This window comes from Carettochelys insculpta, chromosome 23, assembly GCF_033958435.1.
Source record: "Carettochelys insculpta isolate YL-2023 chromosome 23, ASM3395843v1, whole genome shotgun sequence".
In the NCBI taxonomy this organism is placed as follows: Eukaryota; Metazoa; Chordata; order Testudines; family Carettochelyidae; genus Carettochelys; species Carettochelys insculpta.
In genome coordinates this window covers 16,314,451-16,328,908 of record NC_134159.1, presented here as the reverse complement: position 1 = coordinate 16,328,908, position 14,458 = coordinate 16,314,451, and the positions used below count along the sequence as shown (strand labels likewise).

The 14,458-nt window shown below is 40.3% G+C and overlaps 1 protein-coding gene across 1 annotated transcript in view; it reads left to right on the top strand.

The window, feature by feature from the left end:
• The window catches only part of SSU72 (SSU72 homolog, RNA polymerase II CTD phosphatase), a 62,875-nt gene that overhangs the window by 14,212 nt on the left and 34,205 nt on the right, over window positions 1-14,458 (top strand). The window contains exon 2 of the mRNA XM_074975659.1: window positions 6,009-6,152. Coding sequence (XP_074831760.1) covers window positions 6,009-6,152 — 144 coding nt within the window. The remainder of the gene's footprint in view (window positions 1-6,008; window positions 6,153-14,458) is intronic.

Sequence of the window (14,458 nt, the reverse complement as noted above, 5' to 3'; positions counted from 1 at the left end):
TGTTCCCAGCCTTTTCAGTAACGCAATACACTTCAATAAAACAAACTGTTGCATGGCACACCCTCTTTTCTCAGTAACAAAGAGGAAGCCGTGCTAGTCTATACACTATCAAAACAAAAAGCAGTCAAGTAGCACTTTAAAGACTAGCAAAATGGTTTATTAGGTGAGCTTTCGTGGGACAGACCCACTTCTTCAGACCATAGCCAGACCAGAACAGACTCAATATTTAAGGCACAGAGAACCAAAAACAGTAAGCAAGGAGGACAAATCAGAAAAAGATAATCAAGGTGAGCAAATCAGTGTGGAGGGGTGGGGGGGAAGGTCAAGAATTAGATTGAGCCAAGTATGCAGACAAGCCCCTATGGTGACTCAGAAAGTTCCCATCACGATTTAAACCATGTGTTAGTGTGCCGAATTTGAATATAAAAGCCAGCTCAGATGTTTCTCTTTCCAAAACCGAGCGATAATTCCTTTTCTCAGCTGAATTAATTTCTCATAACTGTCACATACTTACATTTACTATGGTTACAATCTTACTAGAGAGGTTTGCAACATAATACTGCATACACTAAGCCAAACAAGGATCAAATGCATAAATATTTCAAATCCACCACTGAATACGTTGTCTTAGACTGTGAGCACAGACACTTTTTCAAAATCTGCTCAGTGCAATGCTAGGGGTGTTGAGTAAATGAGTAACCTCTGAAAGCAGGCTCCTCTCCTCGCCAGCCTATTGGAGCCAGGGAAGCCGGGGGCAGCCTATCCACCAGCTCATTCCAACCAGGAAGCAGCATTTCATCCACTTCCCAGTGTGAATAGGATCCTGTGGGGTTGGCATTTCCCCTCATGGTGGCTCTGCAGGGAGGTAGCAAATTGACAAACCCTGTGCCAGCTGGGACTCATGCAGCCTTGTCTTGAAAGAGCCACAGCAAGGGGAAGTTGTCAAAATTTCACAGCACACTTGGACAGTTCTCAGTGCACATAGATTGAAAATTGCTGGCCTAGCCAGGAGCTGCCTTCATGGGGAAGAATTTGAGGATGCCACCACACACACAGACAGAGTAGCCTATTGAATGGAACAGTTGGTATATGTTGGCAGCATTTGAGCATGTTGAAACAATAGAACAATGATTCTGGTAAAGGCAAACAAACACAGATTGGTGGGCCTGCATAATTATGCAGTTATGACTGGTGGCTGTAAAACTTTTGTATGCATAAGGCCATTTTTATAGAACTTTGCAAATTGCTTCCCCCCCCTCCACCCCCGCCATCCTGAAGTGCAGCAATACCAGAATGAGACCCACTCTGACAGTTGAGAAATGAGTGGCGATAGCCCTGTGGAAATTTGCAATGCCAGAATGCTACTGGACAGTTCAGAGTAGGTAAACCTATGGGGGAAGGGTGGCTTCTGTGATTCAAGTAGGCAGGGAAATCAATACCTTTTGCTAGGAAGGATAGTGACTCTGGGGAACATGAAGGACATAATGAAATGCTTTGCTGCATGAGATGGAATGCATACCCCATCTTGGCACCAGACCACCTTGTCTAAGAGTACCTAAACTGCAAGTGCAACGAAGGGTCCTGTGGCACCTTATAGACTAACAAAAGTTTTGAGCATGAGCTTTCGTGAGCACAGACTCACTTCATCAGGTGCACCTGATGAAGTGAGTCTGTGCTCACAAAAGCTCATGCTCAAAACTTTTCTGTTAGTCTATAAGGTGCCACAGGACCCTTCATTGCTGTTACAGATCCAGACTAACACAGCTACCCCTCTGACGCAAAACTGCAAGTGGTACTTTTCAGTGGTGTTGGAGGTGCTGGTGGATCACAAGGACAGTTTCACCAACATCCATTTGGGATGTTGGGAAAGGTTCATAAAACGTGCATCTTAGGATAGCTGGTCTCTTCGGAAAGCTGCAAAATGGAACTTTCTTTCCAGACTGGAAAAATGTCATTGACATGCCGATAGTTATCCTACAAGACCCCTTCCTCCCATGGCTCATGAAGCCAGTAGTCTGTACAGCAGTAAGGAGCAGTTCAACTGCAGACTGAGCAGGTTCAGAATGGTAGATGTTATCAGTTACAGAACTGCACCTCTCCCTCCCCCCATTTCACCTAGCTTGCTGCATCAGTCTGATCTAAATCAGAGAGCATGATAGGGAGTGAATGCTGTATGAATGTGGCCAGAAACATGGACCTTATGCCACTATGCTTTTTTGCTGCAGTGATGCCAGATCACTTGCTGCTGCCTTGGCATGGTAGTGTCCTACCACAGAGAATGATATAAGGCAGGAGCTGCCCCCCGACCCCCAACGAAGCCTTCTGAGAAGAATGGCAGAGTACATTCTGAGAGCTTTGTACAGATGTGCTAGGAGGATTCCTGCTCCCATCTGCAGACGCATTACCAAACTTTTCCAGGGAGGTCCTGCAGCGCAGGCGGACTGGCCACTGCTATATCTCAATGGCTGAGGGTATATCAAAGATTACGCCCGCTTACATTTACTCACTGTATTGTGATTACAAATGTGAACTCACCAGAGGTGCCCTCCATGCCTTCAGGGTCTGGCAACAATAGTAGGTCTTGGGAGGGGATTGGCTTCAAAATTAGAAGAAGGTGCTGGTTGGTGGTGGGATAGAATCCTCCACTTGCCTGCTGAGTACTATAGATAAGGAGAAGTACAATGTCCTCATTGCCACAGGCTGCCTAAAGAGTTGCTTGGGAGATAACTCTGGACCATTTCAGGACAATGCATCTTAGATTTCTATGCAGTCGTTCGCAGAAGCTCTGACCCAGACCAATTGTTTGCCTCCTTTGTTTGCTCGTACGCTTGCCTGAGTTCCTTTATTTTCACATGGCACTACTGAGTGTCCCTGCTGTATTGTTTTCCATCATACCCTGTGCAATTTTTGGCATAGATACCAGCGTTTCTGTTGCTGATGCTTTGGAGTTCTGCCTGCACAGATTCTTCACTCTATACAGCTATCAGATCCAGTATCTCCTGCTGGAGCTTGTTTGTGACCTTGGGCATTCATGGTCAGGTGTACTGCGAACTTGTCACACTGGCCAAACAGGATATGAAATTCAAAAGTTCCTAGGGCTTCTCGAGTGTACCTAGGAGTGCGGCAGAGTTGAAAGTGCTGGCCAGAGCACTCGCACTGAGAGGTGTTCAAAGTGCCCCAGTGTTCAAAAATGTCAAACAGCACTGTGTCTGCAGTACCACAGATTTGACCCTGAAAGTTCGAATTTAGCGCTACTCCTCTTGCCAAGGTGGAAGACAGAAGTCAACTTTAAAAGCCCTTAAGGTTAGCAGAGGGACTTGGTGGGATATATTAATTTATTGTAAAAATCAATGTAACGCGACTGTAACCTAACATCATAATGGACCCTATGTCTTCGTTATTTATGTACTACTTATTTAATGCCATGTCAACTTGTTCTGTGTGCTTTTTTTCCCCTTGGGGAAAAAAAAATTTCCTGGTAACAGTAGGTTTGATAATTTTTTTTGTTTTTGTTTTTTGTTTTTGGGGGTGGGGGAGTCCTATGGGTCAAAAGGGGAGTCAGGACAACAGACAGATTAATTTCTAAGCTTTGATTCAAAGACCTTCTAGCTCATTTTTTCCTACCAATTCAATCCTATGTCTTCCAATTCAACACTGTTATCTGCAGTACATTTTTTTTTTGGTACTCTGCTGAGTAGATTTAAATGCCATTACTTTCTTTGGTAGTGTATTCTGTGACTTTATAATAGTTTTTGCTCTTGGGAAGATTTTTCTGATAATCAGGCTGAATATCCTTAAAAGGATGTTGATCCAGTGATGATGCAGTTACAGCCACTGATAGGAAAAAATACTTGGAGAAGTTGAAATTCATTGGATCAAGGACAATGTTTTACCTCCTGATTACATCAGTGTTAGGCAGAGGGGGGAGAAACCTGGGAGTTTTTATTTATTACTGTGTATATACATAATCAAGGCCTGTGTCACACTAGAATTTCATGGTAAGGGCCATTAAATTCAGCTGCAAGATTAACTTGCTCACTTCTGTGAAATCAGTTCACTCCCATCCTTCCACCCTGTGGAACGCAGCTAAGGGTTACAGAATATAAATTCAATGATTAATTTTTTTTTTTTTTGTTACGCTCTCCAGGTTGGCTGTTTCCAATGAACTTGTCTCCCATGTTGTCCAGTTCATCTCAGACTTCCCTTTCCCACCACAGTTGTGTGCTGGAAGGGGAGAGGGATGTGTATGCAAATGTATAGAACTTTGTTCTGGTATAAGATTACTTTTTCAGAGACACGGCATTGGGGAAATGAGACCTACAGGTGCACTAATATTTTAGTAAAATTTTAGGTTGATGTGAATTTCTTATCAGAATTTTGAATGACAAATCTGTTCCTTTTTGGACTGATTTAAACCAATATCCCTTATCTGTGTTTAGTAGCTCTCCTGATACATTCTTGATAGCCTATCTGTCCTACAGCATCCTCCAATTGAGTCACTGTGATGGAATATGAGGGCATCAAACGAAGGACTTGTGCCAGACTCAGGAGCTCCTGTTTGCTTTTTCTTCCTGCTGGAGTTTGAAATGGAGATCTGGTGTCAGTGCCAAAATGAGTAATTCAAGCTGAAGGGGAAACTCCTGCTTAGCTGTTGGAAATAGCACACTGAATCTCATATATTTTCTTGGGTAGTCTGAGAAAAGATACTATATAGATGCAGACATATTTTGCAGTTATTAAATAGACTCTGTGAAATGATCTTATAGCTTTTTACACATTCAACTTGAAGGACTCTGTTCTAAGATGTCAGGACTCTGTAGCCAAGGTATTGCTCTCCATTAAACCCAACCTTTGTTTAAAGGATGGGAAATGGGGACATATTTGATTTTTGCTACATCCTACTCATAATGGATGCACTATCAAAAAAAAAAAAAAAAAAAAAAGCGGGTGGGGGGTGTCCATCAAGGTGACTTAGATAGCATCAGTGTTTTAGGTGCACAGTTGTAGCTGAAAGCTGCAGAAGTACTATCATTACTTTGAATATTGCTTTTTCCATTAAAAACTGATTGTGGATTGGCCAAAAATTGAGTTTCTTGACCTTTTGGAAAATTAGTTACACCTTATCACCAATACAGCTGACAGTTTTGTAGCTAAGGCCTTTTCTGCATTTGCTGGATTTTTGCATTTACACTTTTGCCTAAGTGCAAACTTCTGGTGTAGCCATGATTTGTACCAGTTTACCCCAGTTTTGAGTTCTCTTTGAGAACAGTTGCAGTTTGCAGCATTATTATCAGGAAGACCAAGATGAACTGTTCAACTCTCAGAGCTTTAATTTTATCTTCCTTGGAACATGCAAGTGGGGAGATTATTCTAAGTTTTGGGTTGTGAATGGGTGGGTGCTGAATTTATGAAAATAAAGATTTGTCTTATTAACCTTGTTTGCTTATTTTTGTGCTTTTCGTGCTCCTCAATAAAGCTTCCTCCTCTTCTTCTCAGTTTCTCATTGTGCTTATGCTTCATATTAGGGTTGTACTTGTGTAAATGCACAATTTGGGAGATAGCAGGAAATAGTCTTTGGTTATGTAATAGTTATGGGTTCTTTTCTGCAAACTTTTCATTCAGTGATTGAACAGACAGCTCTTGGCATGAGAATATTTGAGAAACAGAGTTAAACAAAATCCATTTGAATTGTTTGTTAGAATGTGAAGAAAAACTTGAGATTGAAGAACAAAATCCAGTTTATTTTTTTCACCAACATCACACTTTCTGGCTGCCACTTTTTTGCAACATAACCGAAGTTGTTAGAACAAAGTATAGGGCATGTATTGTTCACTGAGACTTAACCTTAAATTTCAAACTTAATTTTTACTATAAATATGCTGAGCAGGCTGGATTGAGTTGATAAGTTTCAAAGATTATTTTTTCAAGTCCAGTACATTGTTGTTCAGCACCTAGACATGTAGGTTTTAAATCTGTACTAATTATAACCCACCTTTTGTGTCTTTCAGCAAACGAGGATTCAGTGTTCGATCCTTTGGAACAGGGACTCATGTGAAACTGCCAGGACCAGCACCAGACAAGCCAAATGTTTATGATTTCAAAACAACATATGATCAGATGTACAATGATCTGCTTAGGAAAGACAAAGAACTGTATCCCTGTGGAATGACCTTTTTAAAAAACCCAATATGGTTCATCTTTGAAAGGTGTAATTCATTATTTTGCATAAGGAATACGCAGCTGCTTGATTGTGGCAAGATCTTTATTTTAAGGTTCTAGGCAGGTGTTTCACATTATTTTAGGATCTGTTTAACACTCCCCTTGTAACTTGCTACTGAGTTATAATGCATGCATTCAAAATCCTCTTGTATGGTAAATTAACAATCTTAGTTCTTGAATAGAACTATGAATGTTTTACACTTTCATCCATTAACTGTGCTGTGGGCCATGTTTTCCCAGTGCAGAGCCCATTCCTAGCAACAGGCATGCCAAGAACTACCATCAAAAGAATTAAAATCAAATGTAGCTCAGTCAAGAAAGCAGGTAAGGCTTTTAGAGTAAACTAGTGGCTTAGGGAGAGATTCCATAAAATATTCTGTCTTCTCGTCAAGAAGTTAATATCTGGGTTTGGCCAAATATCAGGAATATATTTGAGTGTATTTCCAAGGATGGGCAGAAAAAGGCCAGTTAAACATGATGTTTACTCCTAAGGACTAGAGATGCTGAGGGTCATGCACGCTGCCTTTCTTCACATCTGCCAGGGGCACATGGTATTTTAGGGCATGTTTAGTTTATGTTAAAAAAACAAACCCAAACGCACCTTCTTAGCAAGATCAGGACACTTGCTTGGGGTCTTATTCTTTTTATTCAGGATCTGATTTAATATTAAAAATGCAGCTTGGTGTGAAAGGGAAAACTTAATTTTTATGTAGGTTTTGCCCATTACTTCAGAATTGTAGATCATGAGGCCCTTGTCACAGAATGTGATGCCTCTGAAGTGAGAGTTTACGTAATGAAATACAGTCTGCCAGTCGGTCCCATCCTTTTGTTACGTTACCTAAATTTTTAACTTCTGGGGAGCTGCATAAAAATAATTCTGGGTCAAATAAGTAAAATCTTGCAAATGCTAGATTTGATTTCTCTCTTCTCTAGCCATCTGGAAATGGCAGCCAACTGATATTTTTAAACATCTTTATAGCTTTTAAAGCTTCACTACCATATAACTAAACCATTTTTATATGACTGATTTTTTATTTTTATTTTTTATTTTTTTTGAGGCTGAGACCAGGCGAACAAGCACTAGATAAGGGCTAGAAAATGGGGGATACAGTGAAACCTATTTTAAGTGGCCGACCAAGGAATCAACAGATTCAGTAGCCCAGTGGAAAAGGGGGGCCTTCAGTTATTGATCCAACAAAATTGTGTACTGCAAGACTTGAGTAGATTTAGAGGGGGAAAAAAAGAGTCATGTAAGATGGGGAGGAGGTCCTTAGCTCAGGTTTCACTGTGGCTTGATTTTGAGTCAGCAGGTTTTTAGTTGTGTATTTGCTGGCCACAAAACATTAAATTTGAGCGCCATAAGACCCCAGTATTGGTGGTTTCTTTTGTGTTGAATTTTCTGAATGTACTCGGCTAAGACAAGCAGCTCCAGAGAACTGTCCAGTACAGTTAGATTTGGTACTATGTTGGAAATTCCATTCCACATGGTATGCAGGGGTATTAGGGAACTGATTTCTGATGGAAAGGACGAGTAGAAGTATCTCCATAAATTTGAAATCAAGGGCATCATTGAATCTGTACATAATTTAGGTTTTGTATAAAACCAAGTTGGTGAAGAAAGGGTTATTTCCCAGCTAAGCCATCCTATAATTGGGATGCTGCACATCTCAAGACAAGCTCCTTTAACCCCCTTCCCCTCCCCTCACTCTGAATAGAGTAGTTTGAATTGTGCATTCTTCATTTTACAGGTATGTGAGAATTCACAGTGACTACCATTTTACTAATTCTGTTTGGAGACTGTAGCACTCTTTTAATGTGCAACAAAATTAAAACACATTTGCTCCCCTCTCCAGTATCTTCTCTGCAGTTGTCTTTAGAGCTCTGCAGAGTGATTCTGCTGTGAGCCACAGAAATTCATGCAGAGTGACACAGAGCACTTCTTTTTATTTTGAGCTTCCTATTTGAGATAAAGCCCAATTTGGGGTGGGAAGGAGCTATTTCTGTAAACTTTATGCCATAAAATGTTGAAAATTCAAGTTCTTTGAAACAGATAAATGTTTTCAGTACACAAGGCAGTTCATCTTCCAGGCTCAGGGTGAGTGCTAAGTTCTTTCGTAGATTAGTGAAACCAGAGACCTGTCGTGTTCTCTGCCTGTGCACCAAGGAGGACCTGTCTTTGGGGCCAGGACACTGTGGGACTCAATTAGGGCAACTGATTGCTCTTGCGGGGGGGAAGAGGTGCTTTGTGTTCTCCTTTGGTGTCTCAAAGGGGGTGTGGGTCCATATGCCTTGCCCTACATGTCCCAAAACTTGCTTTCTTCAGTCAAGTGGGGAGAGCTGCCATCTTCAGCGTTTCCACACTGTCTGAAACAGCAATTTCAGTGACAGGTGCCGGTTCATGTATCTCCATACTTCAGTATGGGAATATAAGTCCAATGCAGCTCTCAGTGCACCTGTGTTTAGGAGTGAGTTTCTGTGTTCTGTAGGCCAGTGGGGGAGGCTAGGTTCACTGTGGACACTTGATATTCAATAAGAGGTTTTGGCTAAACTACTCCAGCACATCATCAGCTAGCCAGTCAACGAATTAATAACTGCTTCGGAAAGCAGCCATCCCAACCGGGCCTGACGTTCTACGATGGTGGACATCAGTCAGCTGAGGTAAAAAGTGGCTTAGAATGGCAAGGTGTGTGCAAACTCTGTTGGGTGGGGCGGGAGAGGGATGAAGAACAGTAAGGTAGAATCCACACTTCCACAAACATCAAAAGCATATGGATCAAACTAATCTCATAGTGGAATATATAATGGAAATTCTCAAGCATTATGGCTGTAGGTTGTAAACCTTTCCATAATCTTACATTAAATGAGGATATATTTACAAATGTAGGTACATGTCTGTGTTGTAGCTAGAAAAACAGGAAATGCTTTTATAAGAGTAGCCTGCTTAAAAAAGGCATACTGTCAGTTCAGAAGGGGCATGGGACGGAAAAATAATGAAGCTAGGCTCTGCAGGAATACATATTAATGTAGTAATAGGTTACCGTGTTAAAATTTAAATGGAATAGGCAAACACACTGAAAATGAAATACGCATTATAGGTGTCAGTTGAACTAATCAGGGCTTCTGTTGCTATGTGGGAGAAGTACATGTATTTAAATTCCCTACGCATTATTGGGAGATTAATAGCAATGTTTTCAAAAGTCTTTGAAGTTCCTTAGTTGCCCAAGTCCTATTTTCAAAAGTGGCTTTGGCTATGTCTGGTTTCCAGTCTGTTGTCATAATTTATGTCCCTTAGGACATAAAGCAAACTTCCTCCCCCAACTCATGACACAAATGCTCATGTGCATAGTTCTATTTCAGTGGGAGACCTTCTTCTGTTAACAAAAGTTCTGCTTCTTCTGTTGGCATAGAGCATCTTCACTGGGCATACTGCAGCTCAGTCATTTCAGCTGTATGTGTAGACATGCTTATTTTAATAAATGCCCAAGTCACCTATGGGGAAATAATTGGAAATTATTCCATAGGCCTTGCTAAGGTCAGCATTTGGAGACAGATAAGTAGTATAGATAAAAAACAAGATGACATACAGAAAACAATTTTATGTCCATAACTTTAATTTTGAAAACTAAGCAGTCAAGAGTGCATGAAAGGAAGCAGAAAAATTGGTGGCAGCACTTGTGTCAAGTACAGATGCCTGTTCCACATCCCATTCCATTGCTAAAGTGCAACTCCAAACTTTTATAATCACCATTTATTACTGAGCAACTAAGTCTGTGACGTGGAGAAACCCACTTGTCTGGACTCTGTTTTGAATCTGCCACTGTTGTCAGCAGTTAAGTAGAAACAAATCTTCAGTTATTGGCAAAAATTGGCAGGCTCATACTGACTTTTCTCAAATCTTTGGTAGAATCATGCTTCTGCAGGCCTTGAGGCCTGCTCTTGATTGATTTATTGGGAATTTTTCTGTAGAAGAGTCAGTCTTGTGCTTGGGAACCTTCAAAAGAAAATGCAAATTGTGATTAATAGGTGGCATTCTTTCCTCGGTATTAAAAAGTGAACCAAATCATTCTTTTTAAAAAACAAACAGGATCACAAGTTCTTAGCAGACATTCGTTTGTACATGTTAAGATCTGTTAGTTTATTTGCAATTGTGCTCTTGTTTCAGTAAGCTTTGAGATCTAAACTATAAAAAAGCTTTTTTGTTACAACAATGCCTCACGTAGGTGTTAAGTTTGAAAAATATCTTGCTGGGGATGTCATCTTTCCAACAGAGTAGAATCAAGGTCCTCATGACAGTTTACAGGCACTGAAGAGCTAATGGCTCATCCACAATCCCCCCCGCAAGAAGACTGTCAAAACCCCCCTAGCCAAAAATCCATCTTTACTAATGAATTCTGTCTACCTAAATTCTCCTTGAAGTTTCTAGTGAATGTAGCACAGTTGTTCTCAAGTCAAGTATTGGTGACTGCTTTCATATAGCAAGTCCTGAGTGCATGTCACTTATAAATTTAAATTTTTTTATGTTTAATACACTATTTTAAATGCTAAATTCATAATCTCATTGTTTAAAATTATTAACTCTTTTCTCACCACTTTTTTTAAAATTAAGATTAAAACTTTTATTAAATTGTTATAAGCAAAAAAAATTGTTTTAAAATACTGATTAATACTGGAGGAGGGCACGAGGAAACTTTTTAATATCAAGCATTTTACAGCAGACATAGCATCTCATTTCTACCCTACTGCTGTGCAGCTGCTGGTGGCAGACACTGTCCCCAGATTTGAAGTAAATACACTACATTGTCATGGACATCTGTTAACTGTCTTAACGCTAGGTTTAAATTATGCATCATACAGATGTTGGTCTCTGCTTTGTGCATTTACTCACAACCTGAACGTAATAATCTTGTGAACCTCCCCCCCGTGACGGGTTGCTACCTCCAGTTTGAGAACCCTCTTCCTGAAGTACTCTTGTTGCTACCTGGTGTTTAAATAGTTGCCTTTTACCCGAGAGGTGTGGGGGTAAAATGATTTTACACATTAATTTGTAGATTGCTTCAGGATCCATCTAGATATAACACAGAATGTAAACATGTTCTAAATTAATTTCAGCTAAACACAAATAAGAATTTGCAAATTAGAAAAGATTAGCCTCAGTTTTATGAAGCATTTTTGCCAAACATTTAAAAGGTTATTACAGACAGGGAAAACAAAATAATTGGCTAAAACAAAACTTTAAAAAAAAAAGAAAGCTTGATTAAAATTGAGGACATGGCAAAACATTTGTAAATAGTGTCATAAAAGAATAGTGCCATTTTGTTGTCAGAAATACATAGCTGACTAAGCTTTTGGCGTCTTCAGGCATTTTTCCTGATTTTTAGTCATTGCTCCAGCTGCACTGGTGCATTCCCTAGTGAAGATGGACAAATCTGTTTGTGGTGCAGGGATGCTAACCATGGTTTCCAGCAGGCACAAGTTTTGCCTGTGCAAATAGCTGCTTTGGCCATGGTAGCACTTTCACTGAACAGCTGTATCAGTGGCCAGTCATTGAAGATTGTAACCAGGCCACCTCCCCAAAGTAGACTCCATTTGAGAGAGAGTTGATGTAGCAGAATGAGGATCTGCATGTGAAGTACTTGTCGCATTCCAGTGAGGTGAGGATTAGTTGACTCATCCTTGGTTAGTTAAAATCAGCAAGAGATCCCAAATGGGTGGGTTACTCTGAGAATCATTTAGGAGACTGGCAGCCATCTTAAAGGTGTAGGGACTTGAATTCCCATTGATGTAACTAGAATAGAGAAAAACTAGGAGAGAAAAGCACATCTCTGGGCAGACTGGATTGATGTTTTTGTTAGAGCCTCATTCTTTCTCTGCCCTCTAGCAATATCCTAGGGATTGTTGCATCCATTTAGCTTGGGTAATTTCCTGGGGTTGTGGGTGGGGAGTGTGCTTACATTCAGATGATCTTTGTCCCTGTTGCATGTGACGTGTGACCATCTTCAAGACAAGTTGGAATGAGTACTTTTGCCCCTTTTATAATATGTGAACAAAAGGAGGTTTATTTCTAAGTACATAATGATTTGCTAAATAGTGCCTTTTAAAAAGAGATGGGTCACGCTGCAGACAGTTGCAAATGCAAGAGTTAACTTAGTCAAGGACTATGTTTCCAAAAGCCAAAAAACAGCTGATTCATCCATTTAGTCTCTGTCTACAGTGTGTGTTCCAAAGTACAGTGGGGACCAAATTGTGTCTCAGTAACTCCTGCAGTGTAGTAAGGTTAATTTTTCAGTTTATAATGAAATACCTTCATTCCCTTTCTGCACCCCACCTCCAGCTTATGAGTCATAGATGAAAACATTGATCTATTTCCCATTATGGGACTTCTGTTATGGTCTCAAAGTAGCCTGGCTCCATTCCTGGAGCTTAGGCTGTTGCTCAGTACTAACCCAGCCTGTGCATATGGCTTCTCTAGTCTCTGGCTGTAAGTCTTCAACCCCCAGGCCAGACAGGAATCAGAGAGTATATAGGGACTGCAAGATGTTCTATTTAATGCTGAAATAACTTCTCTAGTCTTGGTAACCAAGGCAGATGCTTGAAGCGAAGTGTAGGAGTGAATTTGAAACATGCAGAATCTTTTCTGGGGAATATAAAAGATATAAATCCAAGAGCATAGAATTGAGCTGTGCTCCATAAAGATTAGACCTGCTTTGCTTGATGGGCATTATAAAACATTGGAAAAAAAATCCACAGGGAGTTGAACTAAGTATTTACTTTGACTTGGTTCAGTTTGGATTCAGACCACCAAAACTATAAATGGGTCAGTAGCCATTTCAAATCAAGTTTCAATCTTAACTCTCCTCTTTCAAGTTTACATTTATTAATTTAAAATTTAAACACAAATTTCTTAGTTTTCTGTTGTCTAACATTATTTTGATGAGCAATTTGAGCAAACTAAAATATAACATCTGATATTTGCTCTAATGTTGGGTTTGTGAGGTGAAAGGATAAATTTGAGTTTGGGGCAGCTGGAGGCAGGAGCTGCCCTAGGAGTTGGGGAAAGGTAGGGAGTGGGCTGGGGAGCAACTCACAGTAAGTAAAGGTATTGTTAACTTGTGAGACTAGGGAGCATTCCTCTAACTCTCTTCCCAGTGGAGCGTCTCATGCATGGTTTGTCTCTGGGAGCTCATGAAGTAAGTAGGGTAGCTGCTAAGCCTCCTATCTCCGGGCCTGGTTCCTTTCTACAATTATAATACTGGGGCAGGGCTTTCTGGTAGTATGCACATGCCTGTCGTCTTTGACAATGAAATTATGATTATGTTAATCTTTTAAAATACTGCCCTTGAAAATGCTGAATCTTTATTTTCTGGTAGTGTTTGCCCCCCCAGTTCAGTTTCAGTAGGTAAGACGATATTTATAGTTCAGTATTACTGCTCCCAGTAAAAATTCTGGTTCAGTCCAACTCTGGCACTGAAGTAAGGCTTACTGGTCTAAAATGCAGGACCACACATAGTACCTTTCTAAAACTATGTTTCATTTCAGTATGATAGCTGATATAAATGAGTGTTTTCATTGCAGCTCAGCTATTTCATTCTTCAGGACTATTACACATCTCTTATCTATATAATCAAGTCCTGGCAACTCATTGCTTTTGAATCTTTCTCCAGTACTGTCTCCTTTTGATACCGAGGGGCCAGTATCCCTAACTGCCTGTGTGGGAAAGATTGCACGGGAATAATTTAACTTCTCTTCATTTTTTATCTACCCCACTTGTCAGTATTTTTTGTTTTCACTACTATAGCTTAATAGTGCTGTTCTTAATGTCCTGTCAGAGCATCAGTGAGTAGAAATGTGCAGCTTCAGAATAATTGGTATGCACACTAGCTCTTGGATTTACTTTAGTCCTGAAAGATGCTAGGGTTTGTGGGTTTTTTTGTGTGTGGGGGGGAAATTGGGGAGATGAGCTGTTTGCAGTGTAGCGTGAGCTTTCTTTACTCAGAAAGACAGTTTCTACCAAATGAAATTTCTACCCGAGGCAGTATTTGTGTTGAAATTTTGTCCCTTTAAACAACTAATATGGTGAAATAGGGAACTGCTGAGTTAAAAGTGTGGTTTGTTTATTTATTCAAGTAAATATCTTTTCTAAAGGGAAAATGGTTTTGTAGGCTTGGGTCTCCTCTTCCCTTTCTTAAACACTCTCCCATGTATTTCCTCCTTGCCCAGTGTTCAAAATTGGCAGCCACCT